The sequence below is a fragment of the Phalacrocorax carbo genome, chromosome 3, assembly GCF_963921805.1.
Source record: "Phalacrocorax carbo chromosome 3, bPhaCar2.1, whole genome shotgun sequence".
Lineage (NCBI taxonomy): Eukaryota > Metazoa > Chordata > Aves > Suliformes > Phalacrocoracidae > Phalacrocorax > Phalacrocorax carbo.
Window position 1 is genome coordinate 128,624,893 of NC_087515.1, and position 27,285 is coordinate 128,652,177.

Consider the following 27,285-nt stretch of genomic DNA (forward strand, 5'->3'; position numbering starts at 1 on the left):
TGTTCTCGCCAACCAATTTTTACATTTCCAGATTGTTTCCCTGTTCTTGCAGTTAAAACAGCCAGTGGCAGCTACCGATTCTTACTTTCTCAGGATGTTTCCCCCTTTTTCCAGACTATTTTTTACCTTTTCAGGCCGTAAGTTGCTGTTACGGTTCCTTGTTTTTGCACCTATCGGGGGTACCTCAGGATGCCTCCAGTTTTTAGAGCAACCTGAAGTCGTTATCAGAGAGGGGTTTCTCCTCCCTCACCAGCGTGCCCGCAGGACGCAGGATTTGCTTTCTGCCTCCCCAGAGCCTCAAACGCCTCTGCACGGGGCAGGACCGAGCTCCACACGCCCCCCCAATAAAGTAATGAATTCATGAATTCATGTGTTACCCTAGTCTGTACAAAGGGGATTGAGCCCTTGTTTGTTTGTTTTCTTTCCTAATAAGCTCAATAAAATAAAGTTTAATTTACAGAGTATGCTGTTCTGTAAATCTGAGAGGTCCAAACGGACCGTGACGGCAGCCCGCGCCGCCGGCATGTGGTACGCTGCCGAAAGACTATTGTTATTAACAATCCCTTAAGTATATTACACCTACCACAACAATCCTCTTAGAGGAAGCCACCGAGACAGCTGATAAAGGATGAGGCATCGCTTAAATACACCTAGGCTTTAGCTCAGGGGGAAAACGCGTGGCCCAGGGCATGGGAAGAGGCCACAAGGCTCCTGGGTCCTCCTCAAGGCTTTGCCACCAGCCTGCAGCCTCCTCCACCGCTCCCAGCTCAGCTCTGGCCCCGGGACCCCTATGCCTGGCATCACGCAGCACCTCGGTGGCTGCTCACCCACGTCCTGCAAGGGCGGGTTAAGGGTGGCCTGGCCAACGCCGAGCTCCCCCAAGGCTGGGGGATCCTGGATCGGTGCCGCAGCCGGAGGCTTTTAGACCCTCTGCAGCAGCTCAGGAAGGTGTGCGGTGGGGCAGAGCCCGTGCCTGCTGCCACGTCCCACTGGCCGGGGGGACAGCCGTGCCCCAAGGAGCTGCGGGATGCAGCGCAACCCCTTTGCTTGGGGAGCAAAATGGCTCCTGGGGCTGTTTCACATCCCCAGTTTCACAGTCGGGAGGGCCTGGTTCCTGCCCCAGCAGCACCAGCCATCGCGCACCTTTATTTAGAGCAATTCTTGCTATTTTCAGTAGAAATGGCAGCCAGGGGGTCATTGCAGCGCTGGGTGCAGAGCGCCGTGGGAAGGAGCAGCCACGCAGGGTCCCCAGGACCCCCCTGCCACAGCACCCGTGCCCCTGTGTGCCGGTGGAGGAAGGCAGAGCTTTTCCAACCACAAAGCGGTCCCAGGAACAACGGTGTTGGTCCGAAGGGAATGGGGCACAGGGTGCGAACCGCAGGAGGGCTGCACTGGGGCTGAAACACCCACGACCACCAACTGTGTTCTCCCTTCTGCTGAGCAAAGGGCACGGAGAGGGGAATTCGGGTACGGGATGTCTATCCTGCACCTCTCAGCTTCTCTGCTGAGTCCCCCCAGGAGATTCCGGAGCATAGAATCACGGAATCATGAAGGTTGGAAAAGACCTCCAGGATCACCAAGGCCAACCCCAACCCAACACCCCCAGGCCTCCCAAACCATGGCCCCAAGTGCCACGGCTGCACGGTGTTTGAACCCCCCCAGGGACGGTGACTCCCCCACCTCTCTGGGCAGCCTGTGCCAGGGCCTGACCCCTCTGGCAGGGAAGGCATTTTCCCTCACACCCAACCTAACCCTCCCCTGACGCAGCCTGGGGCCGGTTCCTCTCGTCCTGTCCCTGGTGACTTGGGAGCAGAGACCAGCCCCCCCCTCACTCCAGCCCCTCTCAGGCAGCTGCAGAGAGCGAGAAGGGCTCCCCTCAGCCCCCTCTTCTCCAGGCTAAACCCCCCCAGCCCCCTCAGCCGCCCCCCAGCACACTTGTGCTCCAGACCCTGCCCCAGCCCCGCTGCCCTTCTCTGGACACGCTCCAGCCCCTCCAGGCCCTTCTTGTCCCGAGGGGCCCAAACCTGAGCCCAGCACTCGAGGTGGGGCCTCCCCAGGGCCGAGCACAGGGGCCCCATCCCTGCCCGGCCCCTGCTGGCCACACCAGTGCTGACACAAGCCCGGGGGCTGGTGGCCTCCTTGGCCACCCGGGCACTGCTGGCTCATGCCCAGCCGGCTGTCAGCCCCCACCCCCAGGGCCTTCTCCGCCGGGCCCTTCCCAGCCCCTCTGCCCCAGGCCTGGGGCGCTGCCTGGGGTTGGGGTGACCCGAGGGCAGGACCCGGCACTGGGCCTTGTTAAACCTCACACAGCTGAGCTCGGCCCATCGCTCCAGCCTGCCCAGGTCTCCCTGCAGGACCTTCCTGCCCTCGAGCAGATTGACACTGTCACCCAACTTGGTGTCACCTGCAACTTGCTGAGGGTGCCCTCGATCCCCTCATCCAGATCATTGATAAAGATGTTAAACTAGACTGGCCCCAACACTGAGCCCTGGGGAACCCCGCTCATGGCTGGTAGAAGTAGAGTAGAAGAGAAGCAGCATTTCTTTCTGCCCTGGGACATCTACCCGGAGAAAGCCAAAGCTGCCACCAGTCCATTCCTCTCCATTTAGCCCTGTGCCACCCGTGCACCTTCCCAGGCACACCCGGAGCCGCACACACAGAGCAGTGACTCAGATCCCCGTGTCTGGCTGAATTTTGATGCAATTTGGTGGCTACAGAGACGTCCCCCCAGAAGCCCCAACGCATGTGTTTGGAAGGGAGAAGGCAGCCCCTCTTTCCATCCCTGGGCCACCTGCCGATGCAAGGACTGTGTCCCCAGCCACCTTCCCGTCCCCATCCCAGCACAGCCCCTCCTGATCTGAAGCTGGGTGACCCAGGATGGCCGTGACTCCACTCATCACGCCCCGCACAAATAGTCAGGCTGGGTCTTGCGAGGACATGCTTCCGAAGTCCTGACCTCAGCCTCCCTGGCTGAATCGGGTGCCTGGGGTCTCTGGGCCAGGACCTGCGGCCACCAAGAGCAGCTTATTCCCCTGTGCGCTGCCCCGGCCGCGCCGGCACAGGGATAAGGCGGGGATCACCCCGATTAGCACCGGAGCCGCCAGCGCTAAGAGCTCACTGCGATCACAGGCGGCTTTGTTGGTGCAGAGCCGAGTCCTGACTTACCAGGGTGGTCAAGCTGCTGCCAGGATGACAGCAGTTCCCAGTGACAGCCAGCCTCCTGCCTCCCCCAGGGCACCCTCCCGAGTGCAGTCGGGGTGAGCAGCACACGGGATGAGCTGTGGCTGAAGCAGACCACGAACCCAGCTTTAAGGAGGTGGGAAAGGGTCGCCCGTGGAAAGGCAGCGCCAACTCCAAGAGCGCTTTAGAGATTTAATCACCCAGTGCGGGGCTTCGGGCTGACCCCAGGCCTTGCAGAGCCGGGCCCGATCCGCAGCCCACTGCCCGAGGGACAGACCCTGGCGCAGGGCACAGCTTCGTTGCAAGGGCTGCCCTCGTCCCTTGCCAAGGGAACTGCTGGGGAGGGGTGGGCCAGGGCAGGGGCCAAACCCCTGAGAAGAGGGTATCTGGGGGCAGGGACTGTGCCGTGATGCCACCCCTGGGGAGGCCAGAGGTGCCCCCTTTTTCCCCAGGGCCCACCCTGGATGGGCAGGAGGGGGGCAGGATGTGCTGCTCCCTCATCCCATCACCTTTCATGTCCACGTCCTCCTGCTGCTTCATCATTCTGCCACAGCCATACCCACCCCACCAGCTGTAACCCAGAGCCTCCCCAGTGCTGCTGACTGCTCTAACCGCCTCGCTGCCGAAGAGCAGCCAGTGAGTAAGAAACTTGCAGGCTGCTCGAGTCCAGACCCTGCTTCACCCTACCTTCTTCTTCCTTGCCATGTGGGCCCCAGCCATGCTACCGGGGTGACTTACAGGGGTCAGCACTGGATGCAGAAGTGGCAGAGCAATGGGGAGAAGCCTACAGATCAAGGGAGAGCTTCAGGGAGGGCTGTGTTTCAGCTTAGAGAGGATGCTGCACCCCCCAGGCACCCCTCTGTGTCCCTGCCCCACCTCCCAGGGTCCCGTTAACCCAGGAGGGTGCCACAGGTCAGGCACAGCCCAGGGCAACGCTGCCTTCTCCTTGCCAAGTCCTCCCGCCTGCTGCAGCCACCTTCGCTCCCCGCCCTGCAGCGCCCCGACAAGCACCGCAACCGCAGCCTGGCACAGCAGGTGAATAAAGCCCATCGCTCCAGGGAGAGCTCGCAGGAGCTTTTCCACCTCTGCCACAGCAAGGGCTGTTGCTCAAAGCGGGGCTGGAGCTCCAGCCCAGGCACCGCTGCCCAAAGCTGTTCCCTTGCGCTGGGCTGACCGGCTAAGTGGAAATGGGGAAAAAAAAAAGACAAACACCATTACAAGGCTTGGAAAATTGTATTCTTTACTGAACTTTAATAGTTTCTTTTTTGGTTGGTTTAAACACAATAAATATTTCAGTAATAGGATTTAACAGACTGGAATTCAAACCTACTGCAGTACCTAAACTCCCAGCGACAGGACTCCGGGGAAGCGATCGGGGTCCCCGGGACCGCGGCAGTGCCGGGACCGCTGCTCACAGCCGGGCTGCTTCGTCTGATCCCTGTTTAGGGCCAACCCCGTGCAGAGGGACCAGACTTGCTCGGCTCCCACGGGGAGCGTGGCAGAGCACCCCGAGCCCCAGGGGAGCCAGGCTCCCGCTGACGGTGGCCCCCCAGAAAGGCTCAACAGGGAAGGGCCAGAACCAAACCACCACAAGCACCAAACGTGTCTTTCCCTGCATCATTTCACAGCCCCGAGGACCAGGACAGCAGCCGGCAGCATTGGTTCTCCAGCCCATTGCCCAGGGGGTCGGTGGCAGAAGACCGGGCTGCAGAGTCCGATTGGTACCTCCAAACTTGTTTCTAGAAGGACGAGGCAGCATCACCAACTCTTCCCCCACCCTGCCCAGGAAAACCAAACAGCCACAGGGACACAGGCCTTCAAAGACGCTCCGAAGGGCTGCAGAGAAGCTCCCTGCCCTGCACTAACACCAGGGGCCCGGTGGCAAGAGCCCAGAGAGCTGGGACTGTTTGCAAAACCACTCAGATGTAAAGGTTGAGACTGAAATGCTCCGGTTCACCCCACGGAGCCCCTCTGTGGGTTGGGTTTGGTGCTGCTGCCTTAGTTTGCCTTTAGGTGCAGGGTCACAGCGGGAGAAGAGAGCGATTCAGCATTCACTCAGAAAACCAGAGCCAAAACCAGCCTGGGACCCGCCACCCTCCTCTCCGAGGGGCTGGCACCAGCACAGCGTGGACCACTGCCAAACCCAGCATCCACTTCTGCTGAAAGCTCGAGGGACAGAAGCGGGTCAGTCTGAACCACTGCCGGGGGGCAGCAGGGCGGAAGATTTTGATTAACGGTCTCCAACCCGAAGCACAGCACCAGCTCCTACCTAACGGCCACCGCAGCCGCCGCCGGCTGAGACGAACGGCACCTTGGAGGGCGAGCGGCGAATTTCACCGGGAACCTCTGCTCCTGGGGCAGCGACACCCTGACCACCTCCTCAGAGACCAGCCTAGAGACCTCTCAGGCCAGGTCTGACCTCACCTCGATGCGCCAAAGAGTCTTCTACAAACAAACGGTGACCTTTTCCAGGAGCAGAGAGGTCAGCGTAGCACCCATCGTCACCGCCCGCCGCCAAGAGCAGCCTCCACGTCACCTCGGGCGCTGCTTCAGCACAGCGCAGCAAGGCGGAGTAGGTGGGCAAAAAGTGGGGTGGATTAAGTCGGCAACCCCAGGCCAGGGTTGCAGATCCGCGTTAGAAAAGCAAAGAGCTTTTAGCTGACGGGGCTCCATCGCCACTGCTGCCCCACGGCACCGAAGCAAGGCTGACGCGCCGCGCTGGAGGATTTCGGGATGGGGGCGTGTAAAGGAATGCTGGTGCGCCGAAGGACCCCCACTTCCCAAGGAATGCTTGCTAAGAAAAAAGGGACAACTGGAAACAAGGCTGTGCTTCAGGGAAGTGCCTGCAGGTTTCGGAAGGACACAGAAACCCCACGCGCGGTTTTGCCATAAGGCGACCGGAGCTCAGCTACAGCTTGTGCCCAAAAGTCAACTGTTCCCTTGGAGCCGTGTACGGAAAAACCAAAGATCCGAGCTAGTTCCCAAAAGCACCGCTTCTCTAGAGGCTTTCCAGCTCTATCGCAGGCAGGCACAGATGCTCGGAGAGAAGCGTTTGGGCCTTGCCGGAACTGACCTGAGAGCAAAGCAGCCCTCAGACGACAAACTGCAGCTACTCAATGCACCCGGGAGGTAACAGCAGGCCAGCTCTATTTAAGGAGCTTAAATATATACGCTTCCAGACCCTTGGAAGCTCATGCTTACCACACGCTGCTGCCCTGGCTGTGGCAGAGCCGCCTGTATCGGGCGGCTGATGTTTACGAGAGGCGAGGCTACCATCAAGCCCCCGCAGTGACCAGGGAGGGGTTAAGCGTGGCACAGACACACTGGGGGAGGCAACAAGCTAAAACCACAGCGCGTAGGTGCTTGTTTGTAGGCCCACAGGTCACCCGCAGCATTCGTACTTGTAAATCGTTGCTTTTAGTGCGTCGGCCGGTTTTGCTCAAACCCCGGGAGGTGCCAAAACCTGCACTTCACCCCCAGCCCCGGCTCCGCTTGTGAATTCCCGCGCCAGGTGCCTGGAGGAGCGCAGATCTCACGGGATCTCCCACAGGGGCTGTGATACGCCCCCCAGGAGCGAGGTGAAAAAGGCTGCAAGCGAGGCCGCCCCTCTGCGACACATGGCACGTCCCAGGCTCCCACAAAAACCCACGTCGGAGCGAAGGCTGACCGGCCACAGCGTGGGGGGACCGGGAGCCCCTGGCAGGGCTGGACCTGCCCGGAGCCCGAGGCCAGGAGACTGACATCCCAGCGGGTCTTGAAGCACTGCACCTCCCCCTGAACGTTTTTTTTTTTCCTGGTAATACTCTGTATTGAGATAAAATGTGCAAAACAGATTTAGGAAAGCGTAAGACAGTCCGCTTATCAATTCAGCAGGTGCATCGGTAATTAAGCAAATGCGATTAACGCTAACCGTGGAAGAGGAGACAACACAGATCAGCTCTCGAACGCCAGCCAGGCGCTGGGGAGCGGGCACACGTCCTACGCAGGGCTCTGTCCCGTCCCAAGGAGCACATCCCGCCGCAAGGACGGGGTCCAGCCGGCGAGGCAAGCAACCACCACCACACAATCACCCTCGGATGCTGTTAGCGAGGAATACGTTTATTCTTAAGACTTAACACCATTCTTATTAATAAATAGTTTGTTTCTCAGCATGCCACACGCCGCCACGGCGAGACGGTTTGGTCTTTCTGTTTGTTTCCCTTCCCCTCCCAGAACCCGGGAGCAGAAATCAGGTAATTTCTAACAGCCCAAAGAGAACCCACCCCCACCCCCCCCAGCTTCGCAGCAGCACGAGGCGGGAACAGTCGCACACGCGCAGAGACCAGGTCTGCTCTCGCCTCGCTCTGCCACAAGCCTGGTGGCACTAGAGACACGCGAGCCTGTTTTCCAGCGCCGATTGTAGATGTTTTTTTCTAATTTCAAGGTGCAATAAATTAAGGCACCAAAAATCCAGGACTCTCCAAAGATAAAGCCCGTGCAGACGGGAAGTGGTTCCAGTTTTTAAGAGATCTTTCTCCTACAGCACAATGAGGATTCGCAGGATTTTAGAGGAAGCTCTGCTTCCACACATTCACAAAGGGGTTTTTCAGGGTATAGGACGTGCTGCAAAAGCACACCAGGTGAGACAAGAGACAAACGGTGTATTATGGAGACGAAGTGACACCCTAAAGATTTAAGATCAGACAACTTCTCACAGCATTAGCACTGGCCCAGTAATGCCAGTGGGAAGAGACAGGACAAGGCAAGCTCCAGACTTGGGACCCCAGACCTCAGCTGAAAGCCTGAGGGAACAGCTCAGTTATTCCCTGGATCCTGCAAACGCCTAAGTAGGAAGTAAATCATCCAACCTCCGCTTTTTCTCAGTGCTGCTGGCACCGTTTCGCTAACTGAGCACGTCCCATAGGCAAGCGCTGTGTCCCATTTTAAGACCCCCTGTAATTCTTGTGAGAGTGACTTAAATGCATCTCCCTTCGTAAGTATATTTCATTAAAGAGCAAGAGTCAAAAATTCAAGTGCAGCCCAATTCTTTCGTACACTTTGGGTTATTTTTCTGTACAACGTGAGTAAAATATATAGGAGTAAGCTACTTTATTCAATAAACTCTGAAAACCATTTGCCCTCTCCCAGATCAGCCGGCCGCAGCCATACAGACGTGAGCACACAGACGTTGAGCCCTCCCACCTCTCTCAGTCTGCATGACAATGATTCTAATTTACAAAAGAAAAAAAAAAAAAAAAGGCATTAAATAGTAGTTAAAGAGTCTGAAGGTTTCCTAGAGCAGGAGGAGCCTCCACCTGCAGAAGGAAAACGCTGCGGCCAAGCTTCTACGAACCACGCAGCGCAACAATCAGTGTGTGAGCGGCTTTGTTCCCATGGTAGATTACATATGCACAACCGGCTGTGCTTGTTCGCTTCCGGATGCAGCCTTTCCAGAGCCTGGGTTTAAGCTACACTCTTCATTCAAGCACAGGTCTTCATTAAATAAAGTGAACAGAAAAGAAAAATCCGCATTCAGTCTTCACCACCCCACTCTACCTCAATTACAAAGAAACAAGTTTAAAAAAAAAGAAAATCAACGCAAACATGTCTTTTACAAATGGACAGTAAACAAATACATCCCTGGATGAGACACGCGGCCGCTGGGGACAACGGTTTTGAAACCAAAGTGATATTTGGAAAGGACCCCACCACACGGCCGCGCCCGGGAGCCTTCCGAAAGCGCGCGCGCACGCCAACGCAACACTTATTAAGGTGCTTCTCTGAGCGGTGGGTGTGCTGCCGCCGATGGCCCGGCGGGGTGGGCGACGGGCGGGCTGAGCCTGGCTGCGCTGCTACGGACGCGGCGGCTCAGGCAGCGGGCGATGACCCAGCAGAGCCGACCTGAAACAGCAAATTCATACTGGCAGGAAGGAGCGGGGGCAGTTTGGCTCTGCGTTAGGCTGGTGGAAGCCACTTTCTGCTGCCGATCGGAGCCCAGACCCCGCTGCTCCCGGGCGGGGAATGCACGAGGACAGACAGGAACACGGTCGAGGTGTGGTCCCAGGTACCCGCAGCTCGACCGGGGGAGGCAGAAGCCGCCTTCCCGCTTCTATGGGAAATTGAGCCCTGATTTTCTAAGCCCCCCTCAAGTAGAACATTACTAGAAGTGTGTTGCTCTTTTTTTACTTTTTTTTTTTTTTTTAAAAAAAAGGTGCAAGTATTTGTCCAAATAGGTGAATGCAGGAAGGCAGGACAGAAGGTGGGAGAACCATCACCATCTGTTCCCTAAGCACCAGCCCAGGAGAAGGGCTGTCTAGCAGGATTAGGGACAGACAGGAACCCCCCCACCCACCGGGATATGTTCCCCTGACCTTGTGGAAATCGGCCGTTATGTTGCTTTTGGTGACAGGTCATGATGCTTTGCTCAGGTAAAGCCACTTGCAGCCCCAACCGGCTTTACCTGAGGAAGAGCTGGAGTCTGAGGTTTCACTGGGAACATTCAGCTGGTCTAATATACAGTAATAGCGACCTGAAAGGCTACCCTCCTCGTCCAGTTTCACCCAAAACCGAAAGCTTGCATTCGTGGGACAGCAGCGGGGGCTGCCCCGTACCAGTCCTGCCCTGGCTGCACCGGATACCGTGCGTACTTTGCCCTGATGTCTGTCCAGAGGATAGGTTTAGATCCGTGGTGATGGTTGAAGTATTTACAGGTATTTGCAGCAGTTATTTACAGTACTTCTGCAGACCGCAAGCCGATTTTCTCTTCCTCCACTCCTAGTCAATCCGGAGTGGGCTTCTTTAGCGAGAAGGGCCGTATATTGAAGTGCCGGCTCAGCTGGCTCACCTGGGGACAAGGCAGACGAGACCAGGTTAGCGAGGCTCGGAGGGACGAGGAGGAAAGCGGGCAGAGCTTCCCTGTATGGCCGACAAAGCCCTGCCACCTTCCCGCACCGCCTTCCCCACCCCCCATCCCAGGGGCACAGCAGATCTGGACCACAGCCTCTGCCTTGCGCTGCGGGGCCAGCCAGGCCTGCCCTGCCCCATCCCTGAGCCCCATCCCTGCCACCCCGACGCTGGGGCCCTGCACGGCACAGCCTTGCTCCCTTCCCACACCTTCCCAAGTGACAGCCTGGTCTGTCCGGGAGCAGGCTCACCTCCAGCCCGCCGTCCGCAGGGGCAGGGGTCAGGAACGCCTGCCCTGAGCCCGGGCACACGGGATCTTACCCTGCGGTACCGCTCCCTCTCTGCCCCTCCCAGCAATATTTTTCTTATTTTGCTTAAATTAATTTGATAATCTCAGATACCTAAGTGAAAAACTGCCCCCTGAATCCATTTGGAGTTCAGACCGGGGGGTCGAGGACTTTGCATTGACCACGAAGACACTCACAGGAGGGGAACCCAACACCAGGGTTTGGGTAATCCGGCACCTTTTACATCAGCCTTTGGAAGAAGCTTTTACCACCTCTTTTGAGGACATGAGAAGACCAGAAAGGACTGGGAGCTGCACCACGAAATGAGCTTTTAGGCACAGTTCAGAGAACCGCAGACAGGAGGGTAAAACAGATGGTGTCTGGTGACCCACTGCAGACCCAAACCGAGCAGTGCTGAGCAGCATCAGAGGCTGAGCTGGGCACAGAGTCAGGGCAGAGGGTTTATCCCCAGTTGCTGCACCCAAAGTCAGAGCAGTTTGGGATTATGTCCCAGTCACAGAGCCTTAAAAGGCTCTTCAGCTCCATAAAGGCTCTTTTATCCCGGAAGAGAAAACAGCACAGATGGGCCCCTGGAAAGCTGGAGTTGGGGGAAAGTGAGGGGAGCACAAACTCGGGGGAGCAGAGCACTGGGAAGCTCACGGGAGGGACTGAGCAGGCCTGGGCAGACAGGAGGATTACACCATCTGGTCAGTCCCCCATCCCCAGCTATGATTCCAAGACCAAATTTATTTAAGCTTCTTAGCTATTCAAATCCTTCTTGCATAGAAGCCTCATTACACTAATTGGAAAGACAAGACAACCTGGCTATTACTTCTTTGCTGTAATTACAGTTCAAACGACTCCGGAGGCTCCTCATTAAGAGCTGGGGTTCCCGGGGGACAGGGCTTCCCAAGGAGGGTGTGCGCACGTGGCAGGGGCCAGCTCCGAGGGGACATGGGTCCCTAGTTCCTCAGCCGCTTCCCGGGGCATTTCTAACGGGACTCTGTCTCCTCTGAGTTTGTTTTCTCTCCTGGTCAAAACTCAGGGAGTCAGGCAGAGCTGGCACAGAGCGAGGGGAGGATATTGGTCCCTGGGTCTCTACCCAGCCCTGGCAGCAGGGGAGAAGGTAGAGTGGCTGCAGTGTCCCCACGTTCCCCCCAGCAGGGACATCCCACCCCCATCCTGGCTGTCCCAGCGACTCCAGCGCAGGCCGCGTCAGCAAGGTCGCGGATCGAGCTCAGCCGCCAGAGTAACACCAACAGCAGTTTAGCTTTTTATACCGAGACTCCCAGATGAAGCACTCCTGCCCAACACGCAGACACAATATCTCTCTGGGTACCTCCTGGAGCCGCCCCTGCCGTGCCCAAGGGTGCGGGTCACCCTTGCTGGCTTACATCCAGGCTGGTCTCTAAGCCGCAGCCGAGATGAGTTAAACACAGCAGCAGAGACGCGAGTATTTGTTTCAAACTAATCTCCGGTACAACAACCCCTCCCCGTCACGTCACATCGCGCGAAGCTTGCTTCAAACCCACGCGACAGCCCGCACAAGCCTCTCGCGAGGAAGTCAGCTCAAGTTTCATACGGCCACAGAGAGCACGGCACAGAGAGCCACTGCCACCGACGCTCCTGTTTTTCAGGGGAGGATTCTCCGCCCCAAACAGCAGCAGCACGCAGGCAAAGCCTGCCGTCGGAGCACGGCAGCCGAGCCCGAAGCCCACGTCCCGAGTTCACCTACCACGACCACCCCGTAGTGGATGTGCGCCAGGGTGAGGAAAGCAGTTAACAAGTAGAGGAGAAGCGTTTCGCTGCTCGGCGCCAACCCGGACACCACCACGAAGAGCACCGCCGCTATGGGGAGCAGCATCCAGTTCAGCGGCTGGCAGCGCGTGCTGCTCATCTGACAGACGATCAGCTGGCACTGCAGGAAGAGAAAGCTGTCAGGGCTTGCGCCCAGCGTCGGCTCTGCCAGCCCACGGAGCAGAGAGGACGGTCACGCACGTACATGTACCAGTCGCCTGCGCTTACAGCTACCGTCGCGCAGCTTCCCCAGGTTTCTCACTCAGGATCTTTCTTTGCATTAGAATTCTTGTGGGACACAGCAAAGCCTCATGGGGCAGGAAGGTCACAGGGGAACAGGCACCATGGACATCTCCAAAAGAAAAAGGAGTTCCCTTGAGCTGACCTGGCCAAGCAGGAGAGGTGGGCCTGGGAGAACCTCCTGAGGTTCAACAACCAAGTACAAGGTCCTCCACGTGGGTCAGGGCAGGCCCTGGGATCAGCCCAGGCTGGGGGATGGAGGGGTGGGGAGCAGCCCTGCCCAGAAGGACTTGGGGGTGCTGGGGGTGAAAAGCTGGACACGAGCCGGCAACGTGCGCTCGCAGCCCAGACCCCCAGCCGTGCCCCGGGGCTGCATCCCCAGCAGCGCGGGCAGCCGGGCCAGGGAGAGGGCTCTGCCCCTCTGCCCCGCTCTGTGAGACCCCCCTGCAGCGCCGCCTCCAGCTCGGGGCTCCTCGGCACGGGACAGAGACGGGGCTGTGGGAGCGGGGCCAGAGGGGGCACAGAAATGCTCCGAGGGCTGGAGCCCCCCTGCTGCGAGGCCGGGCTGGGAGAGCTGGGGTTGTGCAGCCGGGGAAGGGGAGGCTGCGGGGAGACCTTATTGCGGCCTTTCGGGGCTTGAAGGGGCTGATAAGAAAGGTGGGACAGACTTTAGCAGGGCCTGCAGCGACAGGACAAGGGGTGATGGGTTTAAACTAAAGGAGGGGAGATTCAGACTAGAGAGAAGGAAGGAATTGTTCACGCTGAGGGCAGTGAAAGCCTGGCCCAGGCTGCCCCGAGAGGCGGTCGATGCCCCATCCCTGGGAACACCCAAGGCCAGGCTGGACGGGGCTCTGAGCAACCTGCTCTGGCTGAAGGTGTCCCTGCTCACGGCAGGGGGTTGGGCTGGGTGGCCTTTAGTGGTCCCTTCCCACCCAAACCCTTCTGTGACTCTGTGACTGAGCCTTACCAGCATTATGTGCACAATCAGCAGAAAATGCTGCCAAGCAGCAGCGTGAGCTGCTGGACCCAGGGCACGGACACACAGAGCTGCTCAGCCACGTGTCGGGGGTGGCGAGCACAGGTGCCTTTAAGGTCTCAAGCAAGCACAGATGTGATACACTACTAAATCGGATTTTGACAAAATCTTTAGCCCCCCACATTTTAAAGTTATCCCAAAAAAGGACACAGAACTCCTTTTGTATTAGCAGCTCACCGTTCGCAACACAGGATGCACACGTGGGTAAACACACTCAATTTAACTAATTCTCTTGTTTCTCAAGAGTGAGAGCTGCAGCACAAAATTCACGGACCCCAAACCCTGTCTACTTTCCTGTTTGTTCTTTCAATCACAGCAAAACAGAAAAGCTGTTAAGTTAATCTTCGCATCTCCCTTCCCTCCTCACATTTGAGCTGGTCTTTTTCTTCCTGCCTCCCAAAAGCGTCCTGGCAGGCTTCACACTCGCCAGGGGATAAACTAGAGCATAAAGCAAAAGCTGCTTACAGAAATGTTAGCGAAGGCTGTTCCGACCATGAAGTAGAAGAGCCTGGGATGGACCTCCAGGATGTCTGTCGGGGACACGAAGATCCACGTGGTGCAGAGCACGAACAGCAACACTGGGGATACCAGTGGCAGCATGATTTCGTACACAGAGTGGTGCTTCAAGGTGTTATTTTTATAGGCCCTGAAACACAAGCAAAGAAATGAAAATATGTGGAAGCACAGCTGAGAAATACCTGGTCGCTGCCTCCAGGAGAGGGCTGCAAAATCTCCTTGGCCACTCTGCTACGCGAAACTGCTGATATCGGCCGTTACCACGGTCAGGCGAGGAAGATGCACGCTTTCATTGTTAACTCAAAAAACACTCCTGAATTACAGAGGCATCTGATTGTCCGGCTCTCTGGGTTGTGACCGCCGGGACAAGCCTACAAAAGCTGGGGGCCCTTCTGCAAGACCCTGCTGGGTAAGCTGCCAGCCCATCCCTCCCAGCGCACCCTGCAAACTGGGACCTTCCGGTGCATCAGAGCCGCCCTGCCACGCTGGAGACAGTTGTCTGAAAAGTACCACGGAAACCAAGTTATAAAGGGTTTGGGGGGGTCTTTCAAAGGTGCTAAACCAGGGAGGGATGCTTGAGGATGGAGAAACTTACTTGTAGAAGTTATACAGGCTCATCGGCAGCGTCACAGTGAGGGCACATGCTGGAAGAGAAAGAGCTGCGTTACTGCCCCACGATAGAGGGAAACCACCACGTGCACCCCACGAACAGGCAGGCGGTTGTGCCCTGGTTTGAGCTGCTTGCAACAAAAATAGCTCGGAGGTGCACCGAGAATAGCTCGGCACGTTTAAAAAGTAGGTGCTCATAATTCTGATCTAAGAGCTGTAATTACAAGTTAAGGTCTGCTATAAATGAAAGACATTTCCAGTTTCAAAAGTTGCATTAATGAGCGCAGTGTTACGCTTCAAAGAGCTACCAAGTTTAACTACAATGCTTCTTCAACGGGACGCGAGGCGAGGTCAAACTCCGCAAGCGACACGGCTGCGCACAGCGGAGATTTCAGTCTTCACAGTAAAGCTGATTTGCTCTTTCTCCCACCACAAGCATTTTCAGTCCCCGTCGTGCAAAAAAAGGTCTTGTCATTTAACTTGACAAATGATACAAAGAGTCTAAACAGCTTTGAAATTCTCGACCTCGGTAGGGAACATCATCCACTACACTCAAACCCGTGGGAGTCTATCACTGCTCCTTCCGTGTTTATCTAGCAGTAGGTATTTTAAGAAAGCTGTAAATATTCCTGCTTTTAATAACCCCACTCCTGTAAAGTGCACAAATCCGGCCATTGGATTGTGCTCTTATTTTTTCATAGAGGAAAACGGCATTTATCATTCATATGTTAAGTTATACGACCGCCAAAGGAAAGCTCAGAATATCCACCTGGTTAAGAAAAGTGCAAGCATTAGGTTTAACACAACTCAAGACATATCGACTTGAAATTAAGTAGCTACAATGAACCCCTAAAGAAAGGGATGTAGGCTAAGAAAAATTAAACTAAGAAAGAACTTCTGGATAAACCAGAGCAAAGACAGCTTTCCCCTGCTAAGCTTCACCTGGGTTACGTCGACCACTGGAGAGAAAGGCTGGGCTTGTCTTTAGGGGCTTTTTGTAAATTTAATTTTTAGATGGGTGGATGGAGGGCAGGATCCCCAAAGAGCAGGGTGCTTTTCCCCACCTCGGTGGCTGTAACCTCCCTCCTGCAGCAGCCCCGGGCTCCAGGTCCTGCCCTGGCTGGGCTTGGGGTCCGTGCTGCACAGCCCGAGCGCCGGGGGGTCCCCGCTGGCCGCTGCTCCCAGCACCCGCCAGCACACTGGGCTGTATTTTATCACCTACAAACCCCACGGCTCCTGCTGAAAACAAACCCTGCTTCCCCGGGGTAACGCGATGCCCGGCAGCCCCAGCTCTCGGGCAACACAGCTATTCGGAGGAGACGCGTTTCCCCACGCTCGCGGGTCCCTGGCACGAGGGAATCTCCTATTTAGCATCCAGGGACCGGTGCTCGGCTCCAGCTGCCTCCCAGCACCCTGGCACGCCCGGCCCCAGGCAGCAGCCACAACCCTCAGCCACCCTCGTCTGCTCACTACGCCGCTCCAGGCCCGGAGCCATCGTGTGTCTGTCCGCACAAACCCTTTTTTGGTCAGCTCAGACCCAGGCAGACTGGAGTTAACTCCTCCAAAGTAACTATGCAGAAGACAACAATAATTTGAAATCCTGGGAAAGGGAAGGCTGCGAGAACGCCCTTAATTAGTCACTTCAATAACAGCCTACGAGAGCTTTCGTTACAGCAAACGGAACAGCATTATCATATAATTAAGACATTGGGTTTTGTTAAAAAGGTGGAGTTTAAAAGACAGGCTTCAACATGGAGTTTCTTACCAATAATCATTGCAGTGAATAGGTCTCTATATAAGAAATTAAACAGGAAAGGTGCATACCAGGCCTCAACTCCCACAACGGCTGTCACTATGTAGACAATTGAAATGGTCTGAAAGAGAGCACAGGACAAGGACAGGCGTGAGCACGCGGCCGGGCAGCTTCAGGGAAAGGCAGCGCGAGAAGCACGCTCTGAGCTACGGCACGTTCCGTCCTCCCCAGCGGCGGGAAGGGGGAAAATAAAAACATAAAAATGCAGAAACATCCTGCGTTAGGAGACCAGGTCGAGTAAGCGTAGTAGCGGAGCAGGATACAACCAGGAGCTGCTCCTCGCAGCGGGAGCAAAAATGCCCTTGCACAGCTTGAACTCACGGGATGCCTGAAGCACAAGAGAGAGGTTTTATACCACAAGTTGCAGCGGCCCTGGAGGGTTTGTTCAGGGACTCCTTCTTATCCTTCTGCTGAAGCAGTTACAGGGAAAGCGCTAGCTAGGGCTTTTTCAGTTTTAATAGCAACCCAGAAGCTGGGTGAAGCAGGCTGCAGGGCATCTTCGCCCTCCACCCCCTGCCTTCCTGCAACAGGCAGCCACCCAAAAGCATTAGGGTTGAGCAATGGTTTTGGAGAAAGGGGTCAGAGTATAGTCAGAGGAGACCAGCTCCAGTCCCCTTTTCCTAGCAGAGAGGATGACGGCAATTAGTGCAGCTGCATTAATGGCACTCTCTCCCCAACTTGTTGCATTTCCCACCCAGCATCTGACAGGCCAGAAGCTGAAGGAGTACTGCGTGCTGCACAGTGCCACGGGGCTGCACCCTGGCCAGGGACAGGCTGCCCAGAGAGGTGGGGGAGTCACCGTCCCTGGGGGGGTTCAAACACCGTGCAGCCGTGGCACTTGGGGCCATGGTTTAGGAGGCCTGGGGGTGTTGGGCTGGGGTTGGACTTGGTGATCCTGGAGGTCTCTTCCAACCTCAGTGATTCTGTGATTCAGTTACAGCTCAAAGTCACGCAAGCAGTCTTGGAAAGCTCTCCTCCTCCACAAAGCCTGGAGACAAGCTGAAGACATCCCACCTCCAGAGAGCATTGCAGTGACTGATTTACAAGGCTCTGGACACGTAGCAGAGCTGCGCGGATCCCTCGCACACCTCCGCGGGCACTCCTGCACACCAGGCACGCTAGCAGTTTATTGAGCTTCTGCTGAAGCCGAGCAGCAGCTGCGGCCCGTACTTACCACCTGGCTGATGTCATATCCCCAGGGCAGGAAGAGGATCCCTGTGTTATACTTCTCCCAGTGGGAGAGGATGAATGAAAACAAGACCACCCATAAGAGGAGGTAGAGAACGAAGACACTGACACCCGTGGAGCCCCGTCCAAAGGTGGAGTAGACTGTCACGACGAAGTACACACATGCCCAGCTGTCCAGGCCGTGATCAAAGAGCTCTCCCAGGGGCGTGCTGGAGTTGGTCCGGCGAGCCTGTTTCCCATCAACTCCATCTGGGAAGAGAACAAGGAGTGTTGCTGGACACCACCCCACAAAGCAATGGGCCTGTTTGCAGCTGACACAGCCAGCAAACAGCAGCTTTCCCTACCTCCATGTTCTAACAGGGAGTGCGCTTCCCACCCCCCTGCTCTACTCAACACTGAAAAATATAATGAAGTCTGATGAGGTTACATTTACGTAAAGCAGACTGAAGACAGAACTTCACAATTCATAACAGAGTCAGTTCCAACATCCCCCTTTCACATCAGCTGCTCTGGCACAACCTCCTTCTATCCACTTTGCAAAGCAGCTCCCAGAAGCTGCTCTAGCAGCCCGAGCAGCATTTGGATTAGCGCATGGCAGAAGCCCAGAATCAAAGATTTCTCAGCAGGCTCGGAGATAAGACAACAGGCAGCCGCAGCACGAACAGACAACAGACACCAACCCCCACAATCAACTAGATAAAGTCTTACCTAACGTATATGCAATGAAGTTGAGGAGACCCACGATGACCCACACTCCGTTCGGAACATGCTGGTGATCAGGAGCTGCAGAGATCAGAAAGACCCAAAGTCAGGACAGCTCGCTATGTACTCTCAAAGGGTTTATTTTGGCACGAGAGGCACAGCAGCAAGGACCGGCAGCTCACCAAAACAAAGCACCTACACAACTCAAACAGTGACACCGAAATGTTCGCTTTCCAGGACGGGATGGCAGAGCTGCTCCGCAGCAGCACGTGAAACCGGGTCACCGAGGACTTCGCTTCCCAAGACATGCTTGTCCTCTGTCCCCGGCTTCCCAAAGTCCCGGGATCCAAGAACTGGTGCTGGCAGCTAGCAACTGTAGCCCACACGGATGACAAGGAAGCGTGCGCAGGTCAGACTCTCCTGCACCACTTGCTCACAGAGCATCAAGTAGAGCCACTTTGAGATGTGGTAACACCCTGCCTCTGCAGACGCGCGCGAGGATTCCCCTCCCAAGCCTCCAGTCTGCATCCTGCCAATGGAAAGAAGAATTCCCCCTTGGTAACATCTCCCTGTCCTCCAATATTGTTCTGGCAGACGGCCAGCTTAGCTGCCCGCAACACAGGGAGCCCAAAGGTGCGTCTGAAAAAAAAGCAGGAAGAGGCACGGCTTCTTGACAGTGGCCTCCCAGGAGGACACGCAGAGGCCTCCGAGGGGGAACGATGATTCCCTGAAACGTCACCTCCTGTTTCCTTAGAGCTGTACGATGGTGTCATTCCAGCAGTAAATGGAGGGCATCGCATCTACAGAACCATCCAACGAGGAGGGAACGCACAAGCTTCTGGAGGCCTCGCCAGCAACATGAGAAGTTGTCTTTGCAAGCAGGACGAGAGGAACCGGCCCCAGGCTGCGTCAGGGGAGGTTTAGGTTGGGTGTGAGGGAAAATGCCTTCCCTGCCAGAGGGGTCAGGCCCTGGCACAGGCTGCCCAGAGAGGTGGGGGAGTCACCGTCCCTGGGGGGGTTCAAACACCGTGCAGCCGTGGCACTTGGGGCCATGGTTTGGGAGGCCTGGGGGTGTTGGGTTGGGGGTTGGCCTTGGTGATCCTGGAGGTCTTTTCCAACCTGAATGATTCTATGATTCTATGTACAAAAGGATCTACCTACCAATAAAGACAATCCCAAGAAACCAGTATTTTTGCTACTTAACTGTATTTTGATGATTGGCCCAGCTTTAGAAGAACTAAGTGAACTCTTCTGAGCAACCTAACCCAAACCTGGCAGGGGCAAAGGGAGAGAACAGAGAGGAAGCTATTGATAAGTGACTCAGAGTAATCTTTTTCCTGGAACAACTCCGTGAGGAGGAGGACACAACTAAACCTTCAGATTCACAAAGAGATTAACATGGGTAGGACACTGGGAACTACTGACCTCTCAGCCTCACCCTCCCTGTGCTGGGAAGATCATGAACAGATCCTCCTAGAAGCTATGCTAAGGCACACAGAGGACAGGGAGGTGATCCGAGGCAGACAGCATGGCTTCACCAAGGTCAAGTCCTGCCTGAGCAACCTGGTGGCCTTCTATGATGGAGTGACTACATCAGTGGACAAGGGAAGAGCTACAGATGTCATCTGTTGGGACTTCTGTAAGGCCTTTGAACACTGACCCCCACAGCATCCTTCTCTCTAAATGGGAGATACACAGATTTGATGGGTGAGCTGTTCAGTAGATAAGGAATTGGTTGGGTGGTCACATCCAGAGGGTAGTGCTCAATGGCTCGAGGTCTGGATGGAGACCGGCGATGAGTGGACAAGTGGTGTCCCTCAGAGTCCGTAACTGGGACCAGTGCTGTTTAATATCATCATCAACGACATGGACAGTGGGATCAAGTGTGCCCTCAGCAAGGCTGCAGATGATACCAAGCTGAGTGGATGGGAGGCCATCCAGAGGGACCTGGCCAAGCTGGAGAAGTGGGCCTGGGAGAAACTCCTAACCTTCAACAAGGCCAAGTGCAGGCTCCTGCACCTGGGTCGGGGCAGCCCCCGGGATCAATCCAGGCTGGGGGATGGAGGGGTGGGGAGCAGCCCTGCCCAGAAGGACTTGGGGGTGCTGGGGGGTGAAAAGATGGACACGAGCCGGCAACGTGCGCTCGCAGCCCAGACCCCCAGCCGTGCCCCGGGCTGCATCCCCAGCAGCGCGGGCAGCCGGGCAAGGGAGGGGGCTCTGCCCCTCTGCCCCACTCTGTGAGACCCCCCTGCAGCGCCGCCTCCAGCTCGGGGCTCCTCAGCACGGGACAGACACGGGGCTGTTGGAGCGGGGCCAGAGGGGGCACAGAAATGCTCCAGGGGCTGGAGCCCCCCTGCTGCGAGGCCGGGCTGGGAGAGCTGGGGTTGTGCAGCCGGGGAAGGGGAGGCTGCGGGGAGACCTTATTGCGGCCTCTCAGGGTGGGGACAGACGTTTTAGCAGGGCCTGCAGCGACAGGACAAGGGGTGATGGGTTTAAACTAAAGGAGGGGAGATTCAGACTAGAGAGAAGGAAGGAATTGTTCACGCTGAGGGTGGTGAAAGCCTGGCCCAGGCTGCCCCGAGAGGCGGTCGATGCCCCATCCCTGGGAACACCCAAGGCCAGGCTGGACGGGGCTCTGAGCAACCTGCTCTGGCTGAAGGTGTCCCTGCTCACGGCAGGGGGTTGGGCTGGGTGGCCTCTAAAGGTCCCTTCCCACCCAAACCGTTCTGTGATTCGATGGGTACTGTTAAAAAGTTGAAAGCTGTGCACATCCTTGCCGTATGCAGAATGGTGAAACTGAGAAAGAAGATTTTGCCTTTGTTAGTATGACCGTGGTGGTGGCATGTTTTTGCAAGAGGGCAATTAGCTGGGATGCAAAGAACAAGGCTCTACTTGCTGAATTCAGGGAATCAGAGTTTCCCACATACCTCTGTTAGATTTTAAAATGAGGGCCCTGGGTTCTTGCCTGCTCTGTAGGCAGAGCCAATTCCCACTCAACATTTCAGCTGTTTCCTCCTCCCTTGTGCCCACGCTGCCAGCCAGGCAGCATCCACCCAGAGCCGGAGGGACGGTGTCGTATTTGGACAAGTCCTCATCTGAAGCCCAGCGAGTTCAGCCCCTCAAATCCATCCCTCCCCTGGCACAGCCACCTGCCTCCGGGAAGGCCCAGACTAAGCAGCCTATCAGTGAGCAGCAGAAGTCATGGCAGAGGAGGTGACAGACTTCACCGCTCCGATGCTTCACACCCAAACAGGAACAGGCAGCCTTACCAGAAGCATAAAAGTCAGGGTCGAAGTATGCCATGAGGAAGAAGTTGAAGACAAGCAGCAGGAAGCCAGAAAACGTTATCAAATTTGGGGCCAGCCAGGTAGGGAAGATCTAGGGGAAAGCAGCAAAAGAACACATGAACTCAATAAAACATATAATAAGGACCACGCGCTGCTCCCAGCCGTGGCAGAGACCTGGTTACTATCGTCTGGGTGTTAGACAACACTGCTTAGTCGCATGTGGCATATCACGGGGCAGCAGGAAGCTTTAGCCGCGATGCAGTGAGCTCAGGGCAGGCTGCAAGGCAGCGCCCTTCGTAATTAGTTGCACCACAAACGAAGCAGGGCTTTTCAGCTGAGAGTTTTACAGAGAAGTCTTCGTGGTGACTGGAGTTTTGCCACCCCACTCAGGGCAGGACAAGGTCTCACCTTCACTATGGTGTTCCAGAAGGGATGCATGACGTACAGAGACAGGGGGTTGCTGTCCACGGCACTGTACTGGGAATGACAAGGGAAAAACAGAAAACAATAGTCAGGGCTCCACCAGCACCTGCAAAAAGCCAGAGATCCTGAATATTGAGATTTCCGCGAGGACACCCGCTACCCAAGTGTTGGCACTGCAAGAATACTTGGGTCAAGGATGAAGCCTCACCAGGGACGGTGCTAAACAACCCAAAAAGCACCCACCAGCTCCAGCAGCGGATGCATAGAGGCAGCTCTTGGGCGCACATCTCACGCCTGCGCCCGACGCCTCCCCTCCGCAGGGAGCAGCCCCACGGGAAGAGCGGGAAGCACCCCCACCGCAACGGGTTTTGGAAGGCGGGAAGAGACTCAAGGACATGCAACCTTCTTTGCAGCCAATGCTCCTGCCAGAGCCCCGCACCCCCACGGCCACACCGCGGGCCTGGTGACACTCAAGCCGGAGGAGAAGTGACAGACCCATGGCCCCAGGCACCCTAACCATGGGACCAACCCGCTGGGGACAGCTCGGCGTGCTCATGCTTAAGCAACCCTGTGGAGTCCTGCCCCACAAGACGAGCAGGACCTTCTCAGCTCAGCACCCAGAGGTGCCATGCAGAAGGGCAGGGGGAGACTTCCCCAGCAGCCGTGAGAGCTGGGGCCACTCCTGCTGCCCCACCGGCCTTCAAACTCCTCAGCTCTCACACCCCGGCACCCCTTTTGCCAAAGGCTGCAGGGGGACAGCGACGAACCCCCTTGGTGGGGTCCCCAAAATGGGACTGTTCTCTGATGGACTGGAGACTAACAGGAGCTTCAAGGGACACGTTTCTGTGCTGACAGCTCTGCGTGACCCAGACACCAGTGACTGAGCCCAGAGGTCCCGCACAAGAACGAGCACACTTCAGTCGAAGCTGTCGAGATGGCAGGTATCACCACCTCACTCATCTCCTGTCACTTAGGAGGGACTTTCTCCTCCCAGAAAGACACAGATATTTATGAGCAAGGTCTCAACACCCCCCCTTGCCCTGCAGATACTCCAAAACACCGCGCACACCGCCACGCATCCACAAGTATCTCCGAATCCGGCACATCCCATCACAGTGTCAGGTACAGAGGGTTATTTGGCCCTAACGAGAAGTGCAGAGGCATCAGCTTCCCAGTGCAGCCCCACAGGTGACCTCGGCTGGTCTGTGGGCTCCCACCTGAGCTCCCAGCCCCACTGCAGGAGGTGTGGACAGAGACTGGGGCCAAAGGAGCAAAGTGATGGCAGCAGCACAGGTGACAGGTTGTTTGGAGGTAGGACCCACGTCATTCTTCCTTATTCTTTCAGGGCAGAGCAGTTTGCAGCAGGTTCCCGCTGACCTGGTGAAGGACCCGCACCTTGCTCCTTGCCTGCGCCCAGCTCAGAGAGGGGCCCGCAGTTCCAAAGGGGGAGGACTGGCGGGTGAGCACCAGGAGGCCCGTGGGTACCCCACACAGGATGGGTCTCAGAGGGCTCCTCCCCATGAACGAGCTGAGATTTCTGCAGGGGCAGCCGCTGCCCTTGGGAAATGGGGAGGAAGAAAAAGCTCTTCCCCCTCACCCCACTGCTTTTAGATTATTTGCGGGGGGGGGGATTTAAAAAAAATTAAAAAATCAAAGACCTAGACAAGCCATGGAAGAGTTTCCAGCTAGAAAGTTAAAATTTGACATCATTTGGCTTACAAAAGCACCACGAGCTGTCATCTGCTCTCCAGCTCACAGCTCCTTCCTAGCAAAGATCACCCTGTCTAAAGCCCTCTTCCCAAGTAACGCTTTGATAAGAACCCCAAGAAAAGTTTCATAGGCTACAAAACGCCTCGGCTCACAGGCTTGGTGCCGAGCAGGGCAGCTCCCGGCGCCCACCCTGTGTCCCTGTGGCTGGGACAACACTCCCGCACGTCCCCAGCACCGGTGCCTGCCGCCGCCCCGCGGGAGCCTAAACCCAAGCTCACGAGCAGCGTTATGGAAAGCAAAGGCTCACCCCTCCCTACACCACCACAACATAACCTATGCACCCCCCGAGATAAGGGGGGGTTGGTTGGTAAAAGGAAACCAGGAGAGCAGCTCTGGGTCCCCACCCACCCCATGGCCTTGAACTTGCCACCATCTCTGCACCCACAGCTTGTTCCTCCCTCTGTGCTCCTCTCCTCGGCTGGAAGGCCCGTTTCCCTAGAAGCAATCTGCCCGTTTCAAAAGCTGGGGAGAAAATGGTGGGAAAAGGCAAAGCAACACCCTGCAAGACAGATGCCTGCGTGAGGAAGGGGCACCACATCTCGCCGGGCTCTGAGCACACAGGCTAAGAGCTTACAGCCTTTGCTCCTCACTGGGTGAATCCCACCCTTGGCAAGCATTTCTGTACCCCACCAGCTCTTCCCTGCCCTCCCCGCGACGGATCAGTCCGTCCCACTGCGGGTTAGCCCCAGCCCTTACGTCCCCACGCCAGCAAACCCGTAGGAGCTGCAGAGCAAGCAGCAACAAAACCCCAAACTCGATGCCGTACAGAGGCGAGGTTTAAGCCGCAAGGAATTTCCATCCCGGCTTAATGCAATTTCAGGGGACGGGATTCCAAACGCTTTACGAGATAATAGGATTTGAACCACTGGTTAGGGGAGAAGGAGAGCTGGAGACGGGTTAATTCTCATTGTCCCTAAACCAGCCTGGAACAAGAAAACAGATGCAACGCTTGGAGCGAGGCAGGGGAAGCACTCTGGAGTTTCTCTGCTTGTGTTTGTAAGGTACCTCGGGGAAGCTTCCCCAGGCCCCTGTCCCCGGAAGCTTTCCCTTCTCCCCCCATGTTTGGGGATGGGGGATAATAGTCAATAAGCAGCTTTTCCCCATGGTCACACCTTTCCCACCTTGCTTGCAGAACTCAAAGACCTGGAATGACCCGTATCTCAGGGGACAGGGCAGGTGTTTTGCAGAGGTTTGCTGATACAACCACCCCAGCTTCAACCGGTCTCCTGGAGGGACACTCCTTTGCCTGCTGAGCAAGGCAGGTAGGTGCTCTGCCAGCTCAGAGGACACCAACAGACCAAAGGGCCCAAGCTGGGGCTGGCTCCAGCGCCAGGCTGCTTGCCCAGAACACCGGTGGCCTGCCAGGCACCTTCAGCTACAAACTCAAACCATCCGCCGTACCCAGCCTCCGTGCAACTGCTTTTTGTCATTTGGTTTCCTTCCTACAGCCGTTCCACCTCCTTACCTTTCCGTGCTAGCAAAGAAAGGGCTCCCGACCTCTCTGCTCCGCAGGGGGCAGCGAGCCAGCAGCGCTGCTGGGGACGCCGGCTGCAGGCGAAGGCGGGGGGACGGGCAAGGACAGGCAAGGCAGGGACACTCACCACCTCCTCAGGGTGGTCAGAGCTGGAGGCGAAGAAGGCTGCAGAGATGCTTCACTTGCAGCTCGCTCCTCTGGCTGCTCACCCTCCAGCCCACGCCACGGGAAGAGAGCAGGTCACGCCACGCTGGTGACGGAGGCAGCGGCCTGTCCGTGGAGGAAGCCCTTCGCCAGGCTCCTCGGTCCCGCGTCAGCCCTCCAGGGCCGGTGTTTTTGGAGACAGACATTCAGGATATCTGTCTGAGCCTGCCTGTTCATACACGCCCGTGCCTTGGAGCAAAGCCGAGCAAGGTGCCCGACCGCCCCCGCGAGCACCGGGCTGAGGCGTGGGACTCCTACTCCCCCAAAGCTCGTCTCGCACTCAGCTGCTGAGGTTGCTCTGATGAAACACTCTCGAGGCTACAAATGCAGAGGTGTTTTAGCTCACCACGCACAGCACCGGCTCCATCATTCACCCACCTCATCCTCACTGCAAATTAGCATCACCTTTTCCATTTTGGATCTCTACGCATTGCTCCAGTGACTCATGCATGTGACTATTACCCTTCTCAAAGTCATTTTTCTACCATGGCCGATGACTACCGCCAGCTAGGGCTCTTGATTTCTCCCTCATTTTCAGGGAGGGAAGGTACAACAAAAAGCACGAGTGCACGGAAGGAATTTTGTACAGCCCAGAGCCTCCTCAAAGCAGACAGGCATTTGCAACAGGCCCTGCTCTAAAACAGCATCGTGCATCCGCTTCTCCTTAAATTGCGGGAAGGAGGCAGCCCAGCCCAGACAGCCCCCTCGGGATTTGGTTTTAAACTCCTTGAGGAAAGAGCAGAGCCAGCTTTGCAACCCCAATCTCATCGCTCACACCATACAGCGGCAGCCTCTCCTGCGCCCTGTCCGTGCCAGGAGGGCCACGGGATCGCTCAGCCCCCCGCTTGCTCCATCCAGCCACCCCGCAGGGTGCCACAGGGCACCCCAACAGCCGGCAGACGGTCCCGGCTGCCACGGAGCCATCGCGGGTGCTGTGGTGAGCTGACTGCGTTGTTATGGGATTTAAAGACGCAAATGGCTCATACAGCTTAAAAACAACATTAATCATGCAACCAGGGCATTTCTGGAAGATCCAATTACGTGTCCAAGGAGGAAAAAAATACAGATTTATAACCCAGATTCTACTAATAGCCTTCCTGTCCAGAAAAACAATGCCACTTTTAAGTAGTCTGGTTACCAGGAGCCAGCCGCAGACCAAACGCTGTCGCACGGCTGCCCTGGGCCCACCAGTGCCAGACACCCGAACGGATCCAGGGTGGGCTGGGGGAGGACAGCGCTGGTGACACAGGTCCCAGCGCTGGGGACAGCGAGCAAAGATGGATTTGTACACCCCGTTTTACTTGCAGGCGCTCCACCAAGGCCCAGGGCAGCCCGCGCTGCCGGCCACGAGCCCACATATCGCTGCTTGCACCAGGAGCAGAGCAGAGGGAGCCTCGGCAGAGCGGCTCCAGCAAGTCCATAAGGCCATTTCCTATAAATCTCCTTAAGTACAAAGAGGGCACAAGGCTAAGAACCTTCCCCCATCGGGCTCAAGATAAGCCAGAAGGCAGCAAACTCAACAATCCCTGGCGAACGTAACTGAGCAGAGCCGTGCCAGGGCAAACAAGTCACGTTTGCACTATGCCCACGGTCATCTGATGCACGAGAAGTCACGTCGTGCTTTAATGGTACTTATTAACTCGAGTCCTGTTTATCTTTTCTAAGGTCATTTCTCAGCTGGCATAAGAATGGAGCATGTTGGCGGTGGTAACCTCACAATCACCCCATGGGTTTGGCTCCCACCACGAGCAGCTCAGCAGGCAGGACGCCCCGCCTGCCTGCGCCGCGGCAGGGAGGGACTGCCCGAGGTGCTGCCGGACGCTGCCCGCAGCGCGAGCTTCAACGCCAGCATCGCCTCCCTCCTCCTGCCTGCTTTC

At 56.5% G+C, this 27,285-nt stretch overlaps 1 protein-coding gene across 2 annotated transcripts in view; it reads right to left on the reverse strand.

Annotated features, from left to right (window-relative positions):
* Positions 1–7,257: 7,257 nt before the first annotated feature.
* The window catches only part of SELENOI (selenoprotein I), a 32,859-nt gene continuing 12,831 nt past the window's right edge, over positions 7,258–27,285 (reverse strand). The window contains exons 2-10 of one of the 2 annotated variants that reach the window (XM_064448406.1): positions 21,946–22,014; positions 21,520–21,628; positions 18,257–18,331; positions 17,535–17,797; positions 16,313–16,421; positions 14,534–14,582; positions 13,888–14,068; positions 12,085–12,267; positions 7,258–10,003 (exon numbers count right to left, since the gene is read on the reverse strand). In XM_064448406.1, the coding sequence (XP_064304476.1) occupies positions 9,887–10,003; positions 12,085–12,267; positions 13,888–14,068; positions 14,534–14,582; positions 16,313–16,421; positions 17,535–17,797; positions 18,257–18,331; positions 21,520–21,628; positions 21,946–22,014 (1,155 nt within the window). In that variant the 3' untranslated portion in view covers positions 7,258–9,886. The remainder of the gene's footprint in view (positions 10,004–12,084; positions 12,268–13,887; positions 14,069–14,533; positions 14,583–16,312; positions 16,422–17,534; positions 17,798–18,256; positions 18,332–21,519; positions 21,629–21,945; positions 22,015–27,285) is intronic. The other variant, XM_064448407.1, reaches the window with a different exon arrangement.